The 21,065-nt window shown below is 34.8% G+C and overlaps 1 protein-coding gene across 1 annotated transcript; it reads right to left on the minus strand.

The window, feature by feature from the left end:
* Positions 1-13,958: 13,958 nt before the first annotated feature.
* Positions 13,959-16,322, minus strand: LOC142169925 (F-box/LRR-repeat protein At3g03360-like). The gene is made up of 4 exons (XM_075231864.1): positions 16,192-16,322; positions 14,977-15,999; positions 14,751-14,894; positions 13,959-14,362 (listed from the first exon to the last, which is right to left on the minus strand). The coding sequence occupies exons 2-4, from the start codon at positions 15,910-15,912 to the stop codon at positions 14,078-14,080; spliced, it is 1,365 nt and encodes a 454-aa protein (XP_075087965.1). The 5' UTR covers positions 15,913-15,999; positions 16,192-16,322; the 3' UTR covers positions 13,959-14,077.
* Between the last annotated feature and the right edge of the window lie 4,743 nt (positions 16,323-21,065).

The following is a 21,065-nucleotide window of genomic DNA, read 5'->3' on the forward strand; positions in this document are numbered from 1 at the left end:
AAGGTATAGTAAAACTCCCTGGATCTCCACACTTTTGTGGGAGTTTATTTTGCAATATTGCACTACAATGCTCTGTGAGATTGACCACTGAGGTCTTTTCTATCTTCCTATTATTTGTAAGGATCTCCTTCAAGAATTTGGCGTAAGCTGGCATTTGTGAGAGAACTTCAGTGAATGGAAGGTTTACATTAACATGTCTCAGCATATCTAAAAATTTCTCAAACTGCTTGTCCAGTTTTTCTCTATAGAGCTTTTGGGGAAAAGGTAGAGCAGGCATGTGCTTGCTCTGTTCATTAGTGTCCTCCCTTCTTGAAGCTTCCTCCTTTTTCTTTTTCTTAGCTCCCTTCTTGCCTTTCTTCTTCTCAGTCTTTTTATCATCATCTTCAATTTTCAGCTCCTTCCCACTTTCTTTTTATCATCATCATCTTCTTCTCAGTCTTTTAATTTTCTTTCCTCCTGTATTGAATTGGAGTGGGATCTTTCAATACTTTTCTGCTTCTCAAGGTCACAACATTTACCGTTTATTTGGGATTTTTTCAGTATCAGCTGGCAGAGTACCTGGGGGATCTCTCAGATAATATAGTCATAATTTGTCCCACTTGCCTCTCCAAGTTACGCAAACCTGTCCCCAGTTCTTTGATACCTGCACCATGAGCATCTAATCTCTCATCTGTCTTGACAATGAATGACTTCATCAGATCTTCTTACCCAGACTGAATTGGCTGTTAAGGCTGAAACTGCGGCCTCTGCTGATTCACAAAACCAGGAGCTCCTTGAAATCTGGAGTTATTTTATTGGCATGCATTTCTTGTACCCCCGAGTGAACTCCATGATAAAACAGGGTGCTTCTGACCCATTGAATTGAAATTGTAATTACCCACAACATTAACTTCCTCCATTGAAGCTTGACACTCAGGAGTAGGTGTCCTCTTCCACATATGTCACATGCTGCATGAGGCTCATTATGTATTGAAGCTAAGGTTAGATTCCTTATTTCCTTTGTCATGGCATCAAGATGTACCTGCACAGATGTGTTAGCATCAACTTGGTGAATACCCGTTGTTCTTCTTCTTTCAGCAACTTTAGAGGGCCACTGATTTGCATCCTCAGACAACTCATCTAGAATTGTGACTATCTCCTCTGGAGTTTTTTTCATCAATGGACCACCAGATGTGTTGCTCAATGTCCTGCGTGAAGTAGGTGTCAATCCATCCCCAAAATCCTGGAATTGCATCCAGAGTTCTATTCCACTATGCTGATACTTACGCACTAATTCTTTGAACCTTTCCCAAGCTTCAAACACCGTTTCAATCTCATTCTGGCAGAAGTTGTGGATTTCTCTTCTAAACTTGCCCGTTTTAGCTGAGGATAAATATTTAGCAAGAAATTTTCTGGTCATCTCCTTACATGTTCTAATTGATCCCTGGGGCAAGCTTCGAAGCCAGTGCTTTGCATCATCTTTAAGTGTGAAGGGGAATTCCCTTAGATAAAAAGCATATTGTGGCACACCATTATATTGAAAGGTGTTCATAATCTCTTTGAAGTCCATCAAATGATTGTTTGGATCTTCGTTCATCTTTCCTCTGAAGACACATCTGTTTTGGAGGGTTTGGAGCAACCCTTGATTCAACTTAAAATTATTAGCTGTAACTGGAGGTGTTCTCACACTGGATAAACCTTGGTTGTAAACCGGTCTAGCGTAATCACCAAGTGGTCTCCCTTGGCCTGGAGTTATGTTTCCGAACTGGTCTGGAACCAAAGGCTGATTCTGAGCTAGTCTTCGAGCTCTCTTCTCCTCGTAAGCAATGTGTGCATCTCTGAGTTCTGCTTCTTTATCATCTCTTGCAGCCTTCTCTATGAGTTGGGCTACCTCTCTCGCAGCCAAATCAACATTATCATCATCTCTCGCCATCTTTTCTTTGGTTGAGTATTGACCAACCGTTTCTCTATTCTCTGAGAGATTTCTTTCCTTCCTCAACTGTCACAGATATTTCTCGATTTATGGTTCGTATGGTTGTAATTCCTTCCCAGAAGATCGAGTCATACACCAATCTAACATGTAACATGCGCACAGTCAAAGAACACCCAAAAGTAAAAAGAGAAAAATAAAATAAAAATAAAAAACAAATTCCCGAATTAGCACTACAAACTATGTCAAACACGATATGTCTAAAGCTTTGTCAAACATGATGGGAGGAGCAGACATTGAGCTTCTTGGGACAATCTATCTTTTCCATATGAAGAAGGAGGAATAGGTTTTAGATCATTGCACGATGTGTCTAAAGCTTTATTTTGCAAGATATGGTAGAATTTTAGAACGAACCCTTCCTTGTGGAGTTCAAGCATGAGCCAAAAATATTGTAAAAAGTTGAATGCTATGGTAGTTCCTTGGAGAGATGGATCACATGTGTGGAGAAAAATGTTAGAATGTAGAGACTACATAGAGCAACAAATTGCATGGCAACCAAAAATGGGCTCATCTCTATTTTGGTTTGAAAACTGGACAGGCTTAAGTGCTCTATATTTCGTAACTCTCCCAGATTTCTTTCGTGATGAAACAATTCAAAATGTATATGAAGTGGTACAGGGGAATACGTGGAATATAACTCGTTTGAGGGAACTGTTACCTGAGGATTTGGCTGACTATATACAGAACAATATGAAGCCTCCAGTTCATCAAGATACGTTAGACAAACCAGTGTGGAAGCTTGAACCAAGAGGTGAATTCAGTGTTAAGTCTGCATGGGAATATGTTAGGAGAAGAAAAGATCCAAGCACTGCATATAGGAATATTTGGGTGAAGGGTCTGCCATTCAAAGTATCCTTCTTTATGTGGAAGGTTTGAAAAAATAAGTTGCCATTGGATGATTTCTTCAAGAGTTTGGGATATTTAATGGCATCAAAGTGGTGGTGTTGTGTGCTGCCACAAGAAGAAACAATGTCACATTTGTTTTTCATATCATATGCTGCAAGAAAAGCGTGGCATTATTTTCTTGCAGCTTCAGGAATTGCTGTGGAAGGATTGACATTCCATCAAGCTATCGTGAAATCCTGGACAGTGCAGGTTATCCCAAGGCTGCAATTCTTCAAGCTCTGCCTTCGATCATTGTTTGGGAATTATGGAAAAGGAGAAATGGTTATAAGTATGGGGATCTAGTTTCTGTCAATAGGGTGATATACCAAGTATCAACTATGCTTCAATCACAGGTGAAATTTAGGAAACCAAGCATGCAGAATGTCCCACATAAATGGCCAGATTTAATAAACATGATGGAGCAGTATACTCCTAAGTTGATATACACTAAAGTTCTATGGGAACTTCCTGAGCAGGGTTGGATAAAGTGAATACAGATAGTGCATCGAGAGGCAACCCAGGAAGGAGTTCATTTGGTTATGTTATGAGGAATGAAGAAGGGAATGTTGTCTATGCATGTGGCAAAGAGATCCAGGAAGGAACAAATACAGAAGCTGAAGTGAGGGCCATTTTAGAAGCCTTGAAGTACTGTGTGGACAATGACTACATATCATTGACTTACATACAAACTCGATGATGATCAAGAATGTGTTACAAGGGGTGTGGTCTGTACCATGTACAGTTGCAGCACAATTGGAGGAGATAAAGGAGTTAATGGAAAGATGTAATCTGAAGCTCTCACACACACTTAGAGAAGGCAACCAATTAGCAGACCACATTTCTAACTATGCTCTAGACACATGACCTTTAGAATGCCACTGTTTCTGGGATTTGGATGTCAAAGGGAGAAAGATTGTGAATAGTCATAAATTACAATGCCCATATCTAAGAGTGAAGGTTGCAAGAATCTAGGAGGAGAGGAGGAAAGAAGTAGCACGAGCAAGAGGAATGCTGGGAACACACTCGATCATCATGCTCAAGTCCATATGGAGGAGAGTATGGTGATCAGTTTTATTACTAACCTAGTTTTCTTTTTTGCAGGGAATGCTATTGTGGTCATGCCCTATCCTTTGAACAACTCCCATCTGGTGGTATTATACTATGTACTCATTCCAATGGGAGGGAAGCAGGGGTAGACACAAACATGGCATTGGAGATACTCAACAAAACACTGAGTTATTACGTGCTTCTAGGGGAACTTTGTCATGATAATTTCCATGTTCATGGTTCTATTTTGATTAGGAATGTAATTAACTCAGTAATTGCTTGCAAGATACAAGCTGTCAATGATCAAAAATGACACAAGACACAGTCACTGCCCAGATTTGCATGCACAAAGTAGCGTATTTAAAAGGAATCCACAAAATGCACAAACTGGACAATAGGTAGCTGCTTTATACCAACAACACTACTGACATGCAAAAAAGTTGTTCTTCAAGAGAAGTCACACATGTGGTCAAGGATTAAGCTGCAATTCTGGGCACAAGAGACCACAGTTATAGCATTGCCCAGATTCATAAGGTCGAGGCAGGGTAGTTCATTGGTTTGCACGGGCTATACTAGATGGATATCAAGGAGCTGCTCTACATCAATAACACTACTAATCTACAAGGAAGGTTTTTTGGGAAAGGACTCACATTCAAAGATAAAAATCAAGAGGAAATCCTGGACACAAAAAGCCATGGTTGCAACACTGCCCAGATTCACATGGATGAGGTACTATGATTCAATGGACTCTACAGGCTTTAACAGTTGGGTACCAAGGAGCTGCTTATTATCAACGACATCTACAACACTCAAGGAAGGCATACTGGGGAAGGAACGACATTCAAAGGCAAGGATAAAGACCAAATTCTGGATGCAATAAATCTTACTCGCCAGGAACTTAAATCGATGGTCAGTTCAGAAATGGCTAATCATGCAATGCTTGACTACATATCTGGAAATTTTAGCTATTTGCAGTTTTTCAACACATGAGAAGGATCATTTTTATCCAAAAGACAGAATCTTCACAATGTTTAAAATTATCAGAAAGAAGAGCCAACATGGCACACTCATGAGCAGTTTTATGAATTGTGGTCAGTTTTGTAATGTAATTCTTTTTTGCATTAGCCACTTTTTAGTACATTATGCGATATCAATTTTGTGTATTATACTCAAGATTGATAATAGTGATGATGTAATTACAGTAGATAGGCAGCTACATTTCTTAGGTCCATTGACATTATGTTTTATTTATTTTTAGATATATATAAAAATCAGCCCTAGGGACCTCGCCTAGTGGATTTATTTAAAAAAAAAAAAACTATGTCAAACATTATTTATTGCCAATCCCCGGCAATGGCGCCAAAATTTGACGAGCGCAAAACACACACTAAAATATGCTCTCCAGTCGAATATAGTATATAAAATTATCGTATCTACATGGATTGGAGTAAACAGTATTTTCGTAGTTTGTAGCAAGATTGTTATCCAAAATAATAAATAATTGAGGTTTATGTGATTTAAAACTAAAATTAACTAAGATTCTAAACTATTAGCTAATGACAATCAACGCAAGTATTAAGCAAAAGAAGTTATCAATTGGGATAAGATAGGGTTGTTATGATAGGTGTAAGACAAATATTTGGGATTTAACTCTAGATAATTCACTTCTAATGTTCAAATAAGTATCTCTAATTCACTTGGTTATTAGTTCAATTTATTAGTAGAAACTTCTCTCTCGATTAAGTCTCAACCTCACGATATGAACTAATTTACGCTCAGTGAAGATATGTAAGAATTCGTAGTAGATTAGCCTTTAGGAGAACCTCCCTCGATTATCTTCCTAACTAAGTTTAATCAACAATTCAACTAGCCTCTTCCGATTGTTAGGAAGAATTAATGACTTTAACCAATAAAATATATTGCAACAATATCACAAGTTAGCCTTTCTCGATTATATTAACAAGTGAATATAGATGCAACGATTAAAACATCCAAAACGATTCAATACGTAAAACTAGAGTTAATTATCCATAAACAAGTATCAATACACCAAATTCATCAAACCCTAAAGATAAATACTCCATGGATAGGAAGCAATTCATCATTACAATGTTTAAGTTACAGGAAAATATAAAATAATCCAAACTCTTGTCTTGAGTGAGGATTGAATGATGAAATCCTTAAGCTTTTGCTTCTCCACATCCTCCTTGGCTTCCTTAGATCTATGATGTGTCAAAAGTCCTCAAATTACCATTTTTTCATGTATATATACCAAGTCGAGTCGGGTCCAAACAAATACACCTTCTCCTACCCAAAATAGGACATGTTTCCCGGACAGGATGTGCGTGGTCGCGCACCTGAAAGTGTGCTTGCGCACTTGGCCGCGCATTTTTCACCATGTTCTGCCCCACAAGCGCGACCAATGCGAGGGCGCACACGTGGGTGGCGTTCTGTCGGGAATTTGGGAAAATGTAAAACATGAAAGTTGTATTCCTTTTAAATATATTTCCAGCAATATATTGTGGAACCTAAACAGAGTACCGAGCGAAAAGTTATGTGCATTGTACTGGACACTGCGTAATATGCCTGCTCGATTCTTCGTTTCGTTCTACTATCATCCGTTGATCCCCGAACTCAGACTTCAAAGCTCCAAAATATCTTGAATTGATTCCATAACATCTACATAGATCGGAATCACTCCTACAAGGCATAAAACATACAATTAGTGCAAAATACTAGCGATTAAAGCTTCAACTCAATTAAAGTGCAGTAAATTAGAGTGCGATAAGCGACTAAAACATGAGATTATAGCCTACCATCATGACTCCAAAACCCAAGAAAGAGTCATCTGTGAAAGCTGTAGAGGAGAAAAGTGTTGAGGGTGAGGTGCGTAGCTTCTACGCAAATATATTTACAGTGGAAGATGATAACATTTGCTTGAAGGTCAACAGAGTAGATTTTGTGATGGACGAGGTTGTGTTAGGGAATATTTTGGAAGGGCCTATTGAAGGAATCTCATCCATTGAGGGGACTTGTTCTTCAAATTTCAAAAGTGTCATTCTGAAGGATGATGCTGTGCAGCAAGGGGAACGGATGCACAAGAAGGTCACCCTTCCAGTGTATCAAATTTTGTTTGAGATGGTGTATACGGTCCTGCTTCCACGTGCATAAAGTCATTTGATTACTTCAAAAGCAGAATTATTCCTCATTGAAGCACTGGATGCCTACAACCCTATCAATTTGCTTGGTCTTATGATAGAGCATATGAAGAATATGGCATACTTCAAGGATGGAAATCATCGTTTGCCCTATGAGTTCTTTCTCATTAATGTGTTTAACTTCTTCAAAGTCCCTTTGGGTAAAGCAACAGTCGGAACTCGCAAGAAGACCTTCTCAAGGACCACCTTAGAGGAATGTGGGTGTATTGATAAGAAAGGACGTGTTGACAGAAATTCCACTATCTCTCAATTGATTGATGCTCAGAATGTTGCAAATGAGGAGATAAGGAGGTTGAAGGCACGAAATGCCATTCTTGAAGGGCAGCTTAGTCAGGCTTAGGAGGCACATAGTTCCAGCAGTGCACATGGCACAGAGGTTGCCCTCTTGACAAAAGAAAATGCAGATCTCAGAAAACAGGTCGAGGACCTGAAAGAGAGGCTGCTTAACGATCAAGTGTCTGCAAATACTCGAATGGATCTTCTCCTCAGAACCCTTGCCTCCTCATCCCCGCGTCCCCCTTCTAGTGCTCCTTAAAACAATTCCCTTCCCATTATCCAGTTGAATGATGTTTGTCCTACCTTAGTCTTTCTTTTGTTGTTTCTATGTCTGGTACTTTTAAGTTGTTTATTTTTGTGAATGGTTGTGTAACAACGGTACTACTCCCTGTTTTATTTCCAAAATTAATGAATATCCCGTCCTTTTGCTCTGCTTATCTTGCTTTCCTTCTTTCTCTGTTTCTAGTCATGTTTGTGTGCACACATGTGGTATGAGTTAACCATGCTAGACTTCTTTTTGCTTATTGTTTATGCCTAATATTTTTATGATGACAACAGGGGAAAAAGTAATTAAGGGGAGCACATGCTCAGTGGGGAATTTATTAATTGAGGGGGAACAGGAGGGGGAACAACACAGGTTCAGGGGAAATTTCAATTACAAGTTTTTAATCATTAAAAAAGGGAATTTGATAAGTTATGTTGATAAGTTATGTGCCTTTTGTATTTGATGATCTAACAAACTTTATGATAAGAACCAGATCGGGAACCTGTTACACATCTTCAACGTGCTCGAGAACAACAAGCCTCAATGTTTGCCACAAGTTCCAATAACTAGAGTTAAAGAGATGATAGAGGGAACAAATGGACATCAGTTCCCTTGCTGACAGTACAAGTTCACTCCCCACAAAAAAATTAAGAGGGGAAACAGGGGTTGGAACATGTTCCCAAGGGGAATAAGCGTCTTCTTACAGGAAATATTGTATAGAGATCTGGTTCTCACGGGAAACTTCAATTATAAGTTTGTCATCATCAAAAAGGGAAAATTGATAAGTTATGTGCCTTTTTTGTATTTTGATGATCTAATAAACTTTATGATAAGAACCAGATCAAGAACCTATTACACATCTTCAACGTGCTCTAGAACATCAAGTCCCAAAGTCTGCCTCAAGTTTCAATAACTAGAGTCAAAGAGATGATAGAGGAAATAGATGAACACAAGTACCCTTGTTGACAGTACAAGTTCACTCCCCACAGTTGTAAAGTCGTTGTACTATTTTCTATGCACACACGCAATAGTGCAAACAGTGCAGCAGTCACTTTATGGGGAATGCCTTGTACCGGATAATTGCTTGCATCATCCAAGTGACATCACTTGTATATTATCAACATGAAGCAAGGAAAAAATATACACTTGAACATTTCAAAAACGATCAAGCTTCTCTCTTAGTGTTGCCATCTTGGAAGTGACTGCAAGGCTTCAAGAACGAAGAACAACAGAACAAAGGACCAGTTTCCAGCACTGTGTTACCATATGTCCTTAGTTGTGTTGTACCTTTATTAGAGTGATCTATTTGTAATTCCTACTTAGCTTAGCTAGAAGCATTATGTAGGAAATCATTTGTAAAACTATAAACCTTGTGTTTGTGTCTTGGCTAGGGTTAGTCGAGTTGTGAGCTTTGTAATAGAGTTATTATAGGTGAGTGAGAGATTACGAGTTTAATTCCTAGGTTACAATAGTTTGTAATCTGAAGTTTGCTCAGTAGTGAAGTTGAAATCCTACGAGTGTAGGTCATGGTTTTTAATCCCGTGAGTTGGGAGTTTTTCACGTAAAACTCTGTTGTGTCATTTACTTATCTATGTCTACGTGTGTTCTGTGGGAACTGATAGAGAATGAGGTTCTCTATACAGTTTGGTGGACCCTAAGTTTCTATCAATTGGGTTTGTTGTTGGTGTTGCTGCTTTTAATCATTTTCCTTTTTTATCTAATTAATTTTGTTTTTTTCCTTGAAAGTAGCAATCATTTTCGGTGTGGCTATCATGTGTTTATTTATGCACCAAAAAATCTTGTGAAGTAAATCGAATAAATTCAAAATGGATCAAACCAAATCGGATTAATTCAAAACAGAGCGAACTCTAATTCATCTCCTTGACTACTAGTTAGTTTACATTAAATACAATGACATTCGTTACCATCAAAATCTGGATCCACATATGCGTCACACTCAGCACATTATCTTTGTCTTAAAGCGACTAACTCTTCTTTTCTTTATTTATATACACTTGGACTTTTTTCTTTTCTCCTTATGTTATTGTTAGCTTTATTATTTAAGAAGCTTTTCCTTTTTCCTTTATCCAAGATAATATTCATTGTAATTTTTCTTATTGACCTTTTTTACTCTGCTGTCCAAATATGATTAATTTGCCTTTTCTTAAGATAAGTTTTAAATTTGCGCACTAATTATACTTTGTGATCTAATGATATGGAGGACTCACAAATTACGGCCCTAAAATCCTAGGTCCGTTCTCAACAACAAGAACAAACAATAACTTTTTCCCTATCTGTCTTTCAAGAAAATTATACTCCGTAGAATATATATATATATATATATATATATATATATATATATATATATATATATATATATATATATATAGACTTTTAAATAAGTCTGTTGCGTAAGGCAGAGTAACTATTTCGGTTTCCAATCAAATATATATAGAGAGAGAGTCTTGGCACATTTAACAAGTTCACATAGAAGTCAACAACGTAGGAGGTATTACAATGATCTTAAAAATGTACCGCAATCAAGTAGTACTAAAAAGCTTATTTTCGTAGTGAACATTTGTTTTTGTTGACAACTAATAATCACATGCCTTCCAGTTCAAAATATAGGGTAACTTGGCTACTCAAACTAGGTGGATTATTATCTCTATAGTTCAGCTCCATTCTTTCCCCCCACATATTCTATACCTAGATACCTATAATTCTATTGTGACCACTATATGCAAACTGCAGATTTGCAAGTAAAAGAAACCAATCTTCTGATTGGTTGGAGAGTGCGGCAATTTTTCGAGTGTTTCGTTCAATTTCAAACACATATCGTAGTTTGTGAGATAAACAGTGAGTGAGAGTAATATCGTAGTGAGGTATTTAAAATGAAGAGTGTTATTTCTTTTAAAGGTGTAATAGTCTCTTGACACTACTAAGTTGTAATATTATATTAGTATTATATATTGTTACGCTCGGGTATTGTATTTTACTCCGTTAAAAAATTTGATATCATTATTACTCTCTTGTGTTATTGTTATTTACCGTGGATATTAATCCTTAGCGAGATATTATTATTTCCCAACAATAACAACTTTATGATCACGCCATTTTCAACTGCGATATATAACATTTGTTTTTTTGATACTGTAAAAGTTCGCATGACAAAAACATAGATATGTTATGTGCTTTTTGAATAGGTCGTCTGCATGTAATTCGTTACTTTTTAAAGAAAAATCTGATTTTGTTGGCATGAAACTTGCATGCTCCTTAACATTCAACATATGGCAGAAGTTGCGTTGACTGGTTTAATTCTATGATCTATTGAAAAATTAATGAAATAAAGTTCCATTATGTTTTCGATTTGAAAATACCACTCATCATATATATAGTGGTTCAAACAAGCTAATCGCATTCATATGTGATCCTTGTCAAACTTTTAGGTGAAAGCCATGGAATAGCGATCAAGTGGCCAAGTTATTCATTAGAATTATAAGTTTGTAATATACTGCCTTATGCATTGATATGTAAAATCGTTTGGGTGATAATAATTTGATGGTATTTGGTTTCAGAATATCTTCAGAAAACATTCACAATAACAAACCTTATCGGTTTGGTTTTGGAAAACTATACCAATTTTTCCAAAATCAATTGAAATTTAGTTTTCCAAATCCTTTTTTCCAGTAATATTTCTAAAAGAACAAGATAATCAAACACTCCTTATTTTCCAAGTAATGAAGTCTATATTTATGTATAAAGATTAAACCTAAATCCAATTATACAAATGGCCTAAGATGAGCTTAATTGAAGCTAGTTGCATGTTCTGTAAGGATTCATATAACCAATTCTAACTTGTTTTGATTTGAGGGGTATCTGTTGTTATTATCATAAATCTTAGTACAATTAAAATCCCATCATAAATAAATTAAAGGTTCAAAGTTTTTTCCAAAAGACTTTTTGCTAACCTCCAATATATTTTTGGTTTGTGAATCAAACTTAAGTCTTGGAAACTGGCTAATAGTTTCTAGAGTAGGGAAAAACAATTTAATTAGCTTTTCTCTTCTTGGTTCTGAATTTTATTTATTTATTGGAAAAGGTTTTTCAAATAATTTTAAACGGTAATGTTTCTTATTACTTCTTTTTCTCTTAATCTTTGGCTGCATTAATACTATGTGCAAATTAGTTTTCAACACTGTTTCGTTTCAACTTATACAAAAAGTTCCCAACATGCAAATTTTCTGATTTTTGACTATTTTCTGTCTTTTTTCTTTATGTACATTGTAAGGTACAAGACATTGTTAGTCTAATTTTTTAACTCAGAATCGTTGTACTCTTACTATTTACAAAAATATTAATGCAATGGAATCCCCATTTTCTATTTTATTTTTCAAAAAATTCTAATAAACCTAACACCAACATTTTCAGAAACAATCTGCTATAAGCGTACTGCATTTTAAATCCATACTTTTGAATTTGTCTCGACTAGCTCATTCATATTTCATTGAAAGTAAATAAAGGACCAGCAAACTAACCCACCCCCCTCCAACCCCCCAAACTTAAAGTACGTCTTATTTGCAGCTATAAAAAGGGAGTGAAGGTATGTGTTTGAACATCTCAATCTCTCTCTCTCAATCTATTTACTCAAACGATGGGGGGCAGAAATAACAAGGGCAAAGCTATACTTAACGATCCGGTATTTGATCTTATTTCATTAACTAACTAATGTCGTATAACATAGTAACGCGCACTTGTTTAAATGTTTTTCTGTATTTTGCAGAAATATGCTCCTCAACATAAGTTCTTGCAAGAGTACATTGTGGAAACAAAGGATATTGACCAGCACACGAAGAGAGAAAAAGATATTGACGAGAGGGGTGACAATTTATACAAACAGATAGGGGAACATGGTAGAATTGTTGTGGACACAGAAAAAACTGCACAGGACTTGAAGAATTTCTTGCAAAAGAGGTTCAACGAAAACAATCCATGGAGAGGAACTGTGTGTACTAAATATGCAGATCCGCGTGACTCTGCCGCGACGCATAAACTGGACAAAAGAATTTACGAGCTGGAGAAAATATACGGGGAGTACATTACGTTCAAGTATAGTTCCGTTCGGCCATAGAGACTTAAAACCTTCAGAAGAAAAATCACTACTTTCTCTATATATGTATGTCCTTTAATTTCCGTTTATGCAACTTTGTTAAGTGTATTGTATGTCGCTATTAATGAATATCGATCGTCTTATTACTAGTAAAAAAACCTTCTCCAACTTTTGAATTGTCAGAACTTCAAAGTTGCGGTTTTTAGTTAGTCGTTGCGTAATTTATGTTTCGTTAAGTGAAATACCAGTTGTTTTGTGTTCATGGATTAGCACGTAACCTCCGTTCTTAAGTGAAATACGAAAAGCAAATGGTACTATCCCTTGCCACTAACCCCCATCTACATACTGTGTCCTTTTTTTCCTTTGATTTTCCTCCTCTTCTTTTTTTTACCTCTTGATATGTTGGTGAGTATTATCATCTGAGTTTCATGAATTTTTTATTCAGTTATAAAAAGGTACAGTAAATTATTTTACACTTAGGACGTAGGGTATAAAGTATAATCTATGGTTTGACAAAAATTATATCCAAATAACCAAGTTTAAGCAGGAACAACCAAGTTTCTTTCTCCTTTGAATTTTTAGATCTTCTTTTGGCACCTATTAGGACTTGGGCCTTCTATTAATTCAGTTTCCCTAAAAGTGTTTTTTGTAAATAAAGCGATATTGTTTGCCCATTCTGTAAACAAAATACTTTTCTCTAGACAGCTAGAGTTTCCATCACGTGATCTGCAGTCTCCATTTTTATCATTTTCTCTTTGTTCAATTACCGTGACCTCTTTTATAATATATATTTTCTCTGTCTTTACAAGCAAGGTCAAGTTTTCTTCCTTTTTTCTTGACTTTACTAAGTCTAGGTTCTCTCGAAATGGTGCTAACCAAAGCAGTAGTCAAATTGACTCAAATGACTTCAAATATTACTCCATCACAAGTAGAAGAGATCGAATTGTCGATGTTCTGTAGTTCTGATACACGTTTCTATGTTTATAATCGTAATACTAAAGAACATATAATATGCATCTAGTTATAAAAATGACAGAAGTGCTACATTGGATTTTGCCCACTTTCTATGAATACAAGTAAACACTACTCCAAATCACACGGTTAACATAGATAGATTGATTGTGTTGAAAACTAGAATAGAAAATTTACAAATATTAAAGATAGCACTGATAGAGAATGTCTAATATACGAATACAAGTAAACACTACTCCAAATTACTGCATCTGCTCCTAGTATTGCATATAGCATTAGATTTAGAGTGCTTGTAAATCATAACTGTTACATATAAATCTTGGTGCTCAGAGGGTGATTTAAAGGATCACCAGCTCGACTCCTTGGGGAAATTTTCCTTGTAGCTGCCGCCAAGCCCGACTTCTGGCTCTTCGCTCAACTTTGGAACTCTTATGATCGTAAAAAGGACTAATGATGAATTTCTCGAGCGCTAAAGAATATTCAAGAAGGTAATTTGTAAATTCTTCATCAGCTCTACCCCCAAGATAACCTTCATATCTGACCACTTTGAGATGTTGGAACGGACTGTGAAACCATAGGGATATAATAGTTCTATCATAGATCCTTGTATCATACCACTTAATCTGAAAAAGAAAAAAAAAATAATACAATTATACTCTGAAATATAGTGGAGTAACTCATTCCTTTATAATCTGAATCAGATATTGAAGGTGTGTATTTGAATTTTGAGGGATGAATGAAAGAAATGGGTTTATTATTAGTGAATTTCACAAGGATATAGATTATGCTAATCCTTCATTAGACACGGTATTGTAAAATACTATAACAGTACTACATTCCTCTGCAAACATCCAACATTAGTTTCCAGGTAGAGGTACAAAAGCAAGACATGATACATAACATATATAGTCTCAAGTACCCTCATTGAGTCCTAAAGATTGAACACCTGATCAAAACTAAAAGGGCGCATTAATTTAACCATATTTCAAAAGAAAAAGAATAAGCCTCTACCTTGATCTCGAACATTTCGAGGTATGGAGATGCCTGCAGAAAGGGAGTAACTCCAAGTGGAGTATTATCCGTAGCGCCGCCAACAGTCAGTATAAGCCATTTGAGGTTGTTGAATTTCGGAAAAGAATGATCAAAATCAAGACACTGAGGAAGATAAAACAGTTAGAAAGAAGTCGAAAAAATAAGGCACCAGAACTTTCTTTTAGGGAAGTGGGAAATCGCTTACCCTCAATTGGAGAGAATTAGCTTCAAGTGAAAGCTTCACCACTTGGTTGAATTTTGTCGTAATCAAATCAACGGGTCTAAGAAGCGATCCATGAAAAACCTTAAGCTGAAGGTTAACAACTGAAGAAACATTCTCTAGACGCAAGTTTGTTTCCTCCGTTCCCATAAAACTAAAAGAGATAAGATTGGCATTACAGATCTCCAAGTAATCTATCTCGCATAAATATATCTCCAAATGCTTCAACTTGAGGGAAGGACCAATTTCCAAATGCTTCAATACCCGAGAATATCTTATAGATAATTGTTCAAGAAGAGGGCAGTTGGAGAGAAACAAATTGGCAACTTGATTGCACACATCAATACTTTCTAGAGTTAGACTTTTGAGAGCCCCGAAGCCAAAGAGTGAAGCATCACCACTACCGTGATTTAAAAGTTCAATGGGAATGGAATATCGATCATGTTTTAACCAATATTTGACTGGCAAGAATAGTTTAAGGCTTTCGAACTTCTTTGATGATGCCAACTTGAGCCACTTATCAATTTCATATTTGAAACTATTTTCAAAAGGAAAACAGAGATTGAATTCTTCTAAAGTATGAGATGTGTGTAAATTCAGAACTTGATTAATACAATTGATATTCCTCAGCCTTTCCTTTTTAAGAAAATCTGAATTTGTCCGCGTTTTATATGGAAACTTTGAGATTACATCAAAGTTTAGACGTGTGACATGCATCCAAAGGTATCGCCATCGACTTGAAAGGGAACTTGCGCGTACCGCTTCTCTCAATGTCAACTGAGAAAGAATTGATACAAGAATTTCATCCGGCAACTGAGAAAGCCTATCCTCCATTACTATATCTATATGGCTGGAGTAGCAATTATTATTATTTTGCTCATACTCTGACAACAACGGCAACAGGCAAAACGTCTCCTCCATTACTACATTGCTAGAGTCGCAAATAGTATTATTTTGTTGATACTGTAATAATTTCGTGAATACATCCCAGTACAATTTGATGTGAGACTGCAATAAATGAAGCCAAAGCAAAATAAAACAGTTTAAGCCAAAAGTTGATTGCTTTAAAATCGAAAGCAAAAAAAGAATCCGAGCCTTCATTATAATAATTAACTAGGTCAAAAGAAACACAGAAAACAAACTGTTTTATGATATATATATAGGGAAATCAACGAATAAAGAGACAGAAAGAGAGTTTACCTTTGTTATATTTGGGTGGATGTTACATATATATCCTCTACTACAGGAGGGAACTGCATCCCTTCTTCTAATCGGCTTAAAAGGAAAGAGCTTTCGTTCAATAAACGAATAAGCCACAGAAACTAAATCCATTCTTCAACGAAACAGTCCAATTTTCCTGTTACATAACATGTGTTCAACTTATAGAGCTTCTCCGAAACCAAGTTCGACTAGTCTATGGTTTCAAAATCTACCCAATTTGTTTCGAATTTGGTTTTATACGCTGGAAATAATTAAGCCCAATTCCTTTTGGATAAATATTTGGACAACTCGAGCACACGTAACAAAAGGTAAAAATTTGGTTTTAGACGCTTGCCAATTGGTTTTGGATTGAATTTTAAAGAATTATGATTTTCGTTTCTTTTTTTTTTTTGCTTTTAGGTATCTATACTTAACTATACTTATATTGATAAATAAAAACTTTATTTTTCTTAGTTTTATGGTTCATATGTTAATGAAATACAATTAATTAATTAAAGTATTTCATAATATATATGTTAAATTATTTCTTTATACTGCATTTTTGTAATTTGACACTTAAAAAACAGTTTATTAAGAAAATGATCAAATAACTGTTGGAAAAAAAAAAGAAGCTTAAATCAATTGACGTGGCTGCTATTATGAGTATACTAGTGAATGTTTTCGCGCTCTACGCGACTATAAATGATGTTAGTAATTTATTTTTTTAAAATTGTATACTTTGTTGAGATTGAGACTTTGTTTTTGTCACGTACATAGCATATACATACAAAAGCTAATTTGATAAATTGATGAAATCATAAATATAAATATTTTTATTAGATTTTGATTTTCTTTCTTCCATTAAATAGTAAAACTTTTGTTTTTCTAAAATTTTCTCTCAAATATAATAAAACATGAAATGAAAAGTACATAAACCAAAATAGAAAGAGGAAAAGAGAAACAAATATCAATGCAAGTTACAATATGGTCAGATACTTCTTTTCATATTCTTTTTAATTTTTCCATTGTTTTATTTTTTTCGATTATATTCCTTAATCTCCTCTTCGATTCTGGAAGGCCAATAAAAATAAGGTGAAAATACTAAAATATATTAAAATCATAATCGAAAATAATGATAAATTTTCTGTAAGTAATTTTTTTATCTTAATAATCTCTGAAACAATGGATCTCAGCATGTAAATGCCTTTATCGTTGAGCTTCTTCCTGCAACACTGTTATTTGTGGAATTAAGCCTGTTTTTTAATCAACTATGCATTAGGGAGAAACATATGTTTACATATATAGGTAACACATCTTCTAACCTTAAGGCAGTAGAACAATGGTCTTGCTATACCATATTGACACTTATTTCTATTATATAGAAAAGCCATGATTGGTCGACCAAATTGTCATTTTATTTTTCATACACTACCACATAATTCTAGAACCGTCCACACTTTCATCTTCTTTCCTAACTCTCTCACTTTCCCTTCATCTTCTCGGCTTGGGGTTTTACCACAATTTTTTCTTAAATCTTCTTCCACTTTTTTTAGTTCATCCTCCTCTCTTTCAATCTTCTGTTCATTACTTTTTTTAAGGGATTTCTTCCTATTTTATCAGTTTCTTGCTTGAAATATCTACATTTATGGGTCTTCTACTTTGGGTGTTACAAGGTTCAGGTTAGTGTGTCAGCTATTTTTTTTTTCAAATTTTCTTCTATTTTATTTCATTTTTTTGTCTGCTATTATCCGTTGTTATTGTTGTTATTTATTTTGGATTTTCTCTTCTGATGTTCTGCATTTTTGTCTTCATATGCAACCTGTATCAATATAATACTTCTGCTTTAATTTGTGGTCTAAACGATTGGTTAAATCTTCAGTTAAATTTGATTTAAGTTTTTTTTTTCATTTGGTTTTCTTGCTTTTTCTTTTTGCCTCTTCTTGGTAGAAGAACACTTCTAATAGAACTGGGTTTAATATGGGGCATGCGGGTGCTGCTACCTGAAACCTAAGTTAGTTTTAATTGGGTTTTGTTACATTTTTAGGTAACACTTTTTGTGCCACAAGTGTTTGATGAATTTATTGAAAGAAATTACTTCTACATTGAACTTCTAGATTCTCCCTTTTTGAAGCTTGAGTTTTGATAGATCATGGCTATACAGTTTGTGCGTTCAAAAGCAATGTAATCTGTTTGGCAGACAACTTTCTATCCTTATGGTCTCTCCATCTCGAGGAGTTAATCACTTGCAATATACATCGCGTCTTCTTTCACCGGAAAAGGACAATCCAGAAGAACTTTATATCTCTGCCATAAAATCCAGTCATATCTCAAAAAATTGAATATAGCCTACTAGTCTATCTTTCTTTCCTTTTTGTTATAATGGTGGTGATAACAACTTCTCATTTCTCCCGTTTTTCTCTATTTATTTAGATGACCCGACAAAGATAATGTATTTTTCACGTGTTGTGGAAAGACTTTACATTGATTAATAATTATAGAAAGATCACCTACCGCATTGCTTTGTCATCATTTGGTATTTTCAAATTTAATAACTACCGAAGCAGAACAAAAATTAGAAAATTATTAATTTTGTGTTAAACTTAAAACACATAACCTCTCCAACCATCATAATTCATCTAACTTATTATATAAATGAGTATGATTGCAATCGCTTACTATCATTTCTCCTTTATCTATCTTCTTTTCAATTTCTTACTTTGCAGAGAATGTTCAAGTTTTGTTCTCACTTTGAATTTATCTTATTGAAACAGGTTTGTACTCAAAAGATAGAAATATATTTACCTGCCATGGTCATGGAAGACTTAATGCTCCTCCTCCATCACTCTCAGAAAGGTTATGAATTATCTATATTGGTACATTTTCTTCTCCACGTATTATGTTTATCTTTATGACGGTAATTCTAAATCTCTGCATATTGTTTGTTTGGCGTGCTTGCTTTTGTGCTTTAATTTAAAGTGAAACTCTTTCTAAATAAAGAAGTATGACATTCTTTTTGGAACTGATTAAAAAGAAATATAACACATAAATTGGGACGGAGAAATTATGTTTTATTTGTGAATTACAACACAATTACTCTATACCACACTGCACTATTTCCATGAGATACTTTTGTTCTATGAGTTTATGCACTAAGATTGAGTACAAACAGAGAAAGGATGGTTTAGCATGATTAATGTGGAGTTATTTAATAACTGTTATATGATATAACTTGTTATTTTCTTTGTTCATAAAACACATCTTGATGCCAAGGACAAACCAAAAAATTAAGAAAGAAAAATTTATTACCTGGACTGAGTCCGTTTCAAACATCTTGTGCTCTTGCGTACACTACTAAAAAAAGTATAATTCCGTCCGCTATTTCCGACCGAAATCATTCGGAAATTGATAATTTCCGACCGAATTCCGACCGATTTTAATTGGTCGGAAAAACAATGGTCGCAAACGTGTACCGACCGAAATCGGTCGAAAACATCAAAGCGTTGACTGACTGTCAAACTTTAATTTCCGACCGAAATCGGTCGGAAATAATTAAATATTTTTTTTTAATTTTCAAATTTCCGACCGAAATCGGTCGGAAACTATTATTATTATTATTATTTTTCATTTTCATTTTCCGACAGAATTCGGTCGGAAATTTAAAATAATAATAATTTTATTTAATTAAATAATTAGTTGTAAATTGTAATAAATTGTTAATTTATTTATAAAAATAAATATAAATTCATAATTTCCGACCGAATTCGGTCGGAAATTTCAATAAACTGGAGAATTTATTTGCAATTTCCGACCGAATTCGGTCGGAAATCTGGGTAAAAACTGGGCAAAAATGCCTATTTTTGAGCTACACCACCTGCCAATTACAACCAATATCCATCCTATAATGGCAGCATTACATTGTTGCCATTCAACCATAATTAATCAACAATAATTAATATACTAACAACAACAACAACAATTAACTAACAAAAACTATTAACTACACTAACAACCATTATCTAACAACAGCAACAACAACTAATTACAACCACAACAACTAATAACAACCACAACAAGAACTACTAAAATGTTCAATAACAAAATAAAAATATAATCATCATTCAAAACTAGTCTCAACTAAATATTGACAAGTTCAATACTTTGTTTAGCAATACACACCATTCAATGAGTTTTTTATCTAGCATCATCTCCATCTTCATTCCTAGAACCTGCAACATAGCAATTATATTAAATAAACAAGAGTAGCTATTCTCTTCCCTTAGTGGATGACTAACGGCCTCTAACTGTTCATAAAAATATTTTACCTCTTCGTTAGGAGGTTGTTCAACACTTTCATGGGTTTCAAAATCGAAGTGCATCCCAAAAGCATCCGCAACCATTTCATGGTATCTAGGATGTTGAACGTTATTCTCCACCGACCTACTACTTTCACCAACAACTACATTATGAAATACACCATCACTACCATCAATCTCTCCATGACTAGTCCACACAAAATAATTATCCATAAATCCTTTTTTTATAAAGATGAGCCTTAACATCCTCCGATCCAAAAAATTGCAAACACTTGCACTTCACACAAGGACACCTAATCAACCCTCCAATCCGAAACGGTTCAAGTGACATTGCATGCGTAATAAACTCCTTAACCCCTTCTATAAATTACTTCCTTAAAAACCGATGATTAGGATAATTCCTATTATACATCCAACTACGATATTCCATCTACATAAAGAACGAATAAATTATATTAATCATAGTTCAAATTAATTTATAGAATTAAGTTACATAATAAACTTTAGTTACAATGTAATTAATTTAAATAATTTCAGTGCTTATTAATTTAAAAGTTCATA

The sequence above is a fragment of the Nicotiana tabacum genome, chromosome 15, assembly GCF_000715075.1.
Source record: "Nicotiana tabacum cultivar K326 chromosome 15, ASM71507v2, whole genome shotgun sequence".
Taxonomy (NCBI): domain Eukaryota; kingdom Viridiplantae; phylum Streptophyta; class Magnoliopsida; order Solanales; family Solanaceae; genus Nicotiana; species Nicotiana tabacum.

Excerpts from the sequence above, each read along its gene's own strand:
- LOC142169925 (XM_075231864.1), bottom strand. The coding sequence starts at position 15,912 with ATGGAGGAGACGTTTTGCCTGTTGCCGTTGTTGTCAGAGTATGAGCAA. Across the intron at positions 14,895-14,976 it reads CTAATTCTCTCCAATTGAGG|TGTCTTGATTTTGATCATTC; the intron begins GTAAGCGATTTC and ends TATCTTCCTCAG. Across the intron at positions 14,363-14,750 it reads TCGAAATGTTCGAGATCAAG|ATTAAGTGGTATGATACAAG; the intron begins GTAGAGGCTTAT and ends TTTCTTTTTCAG.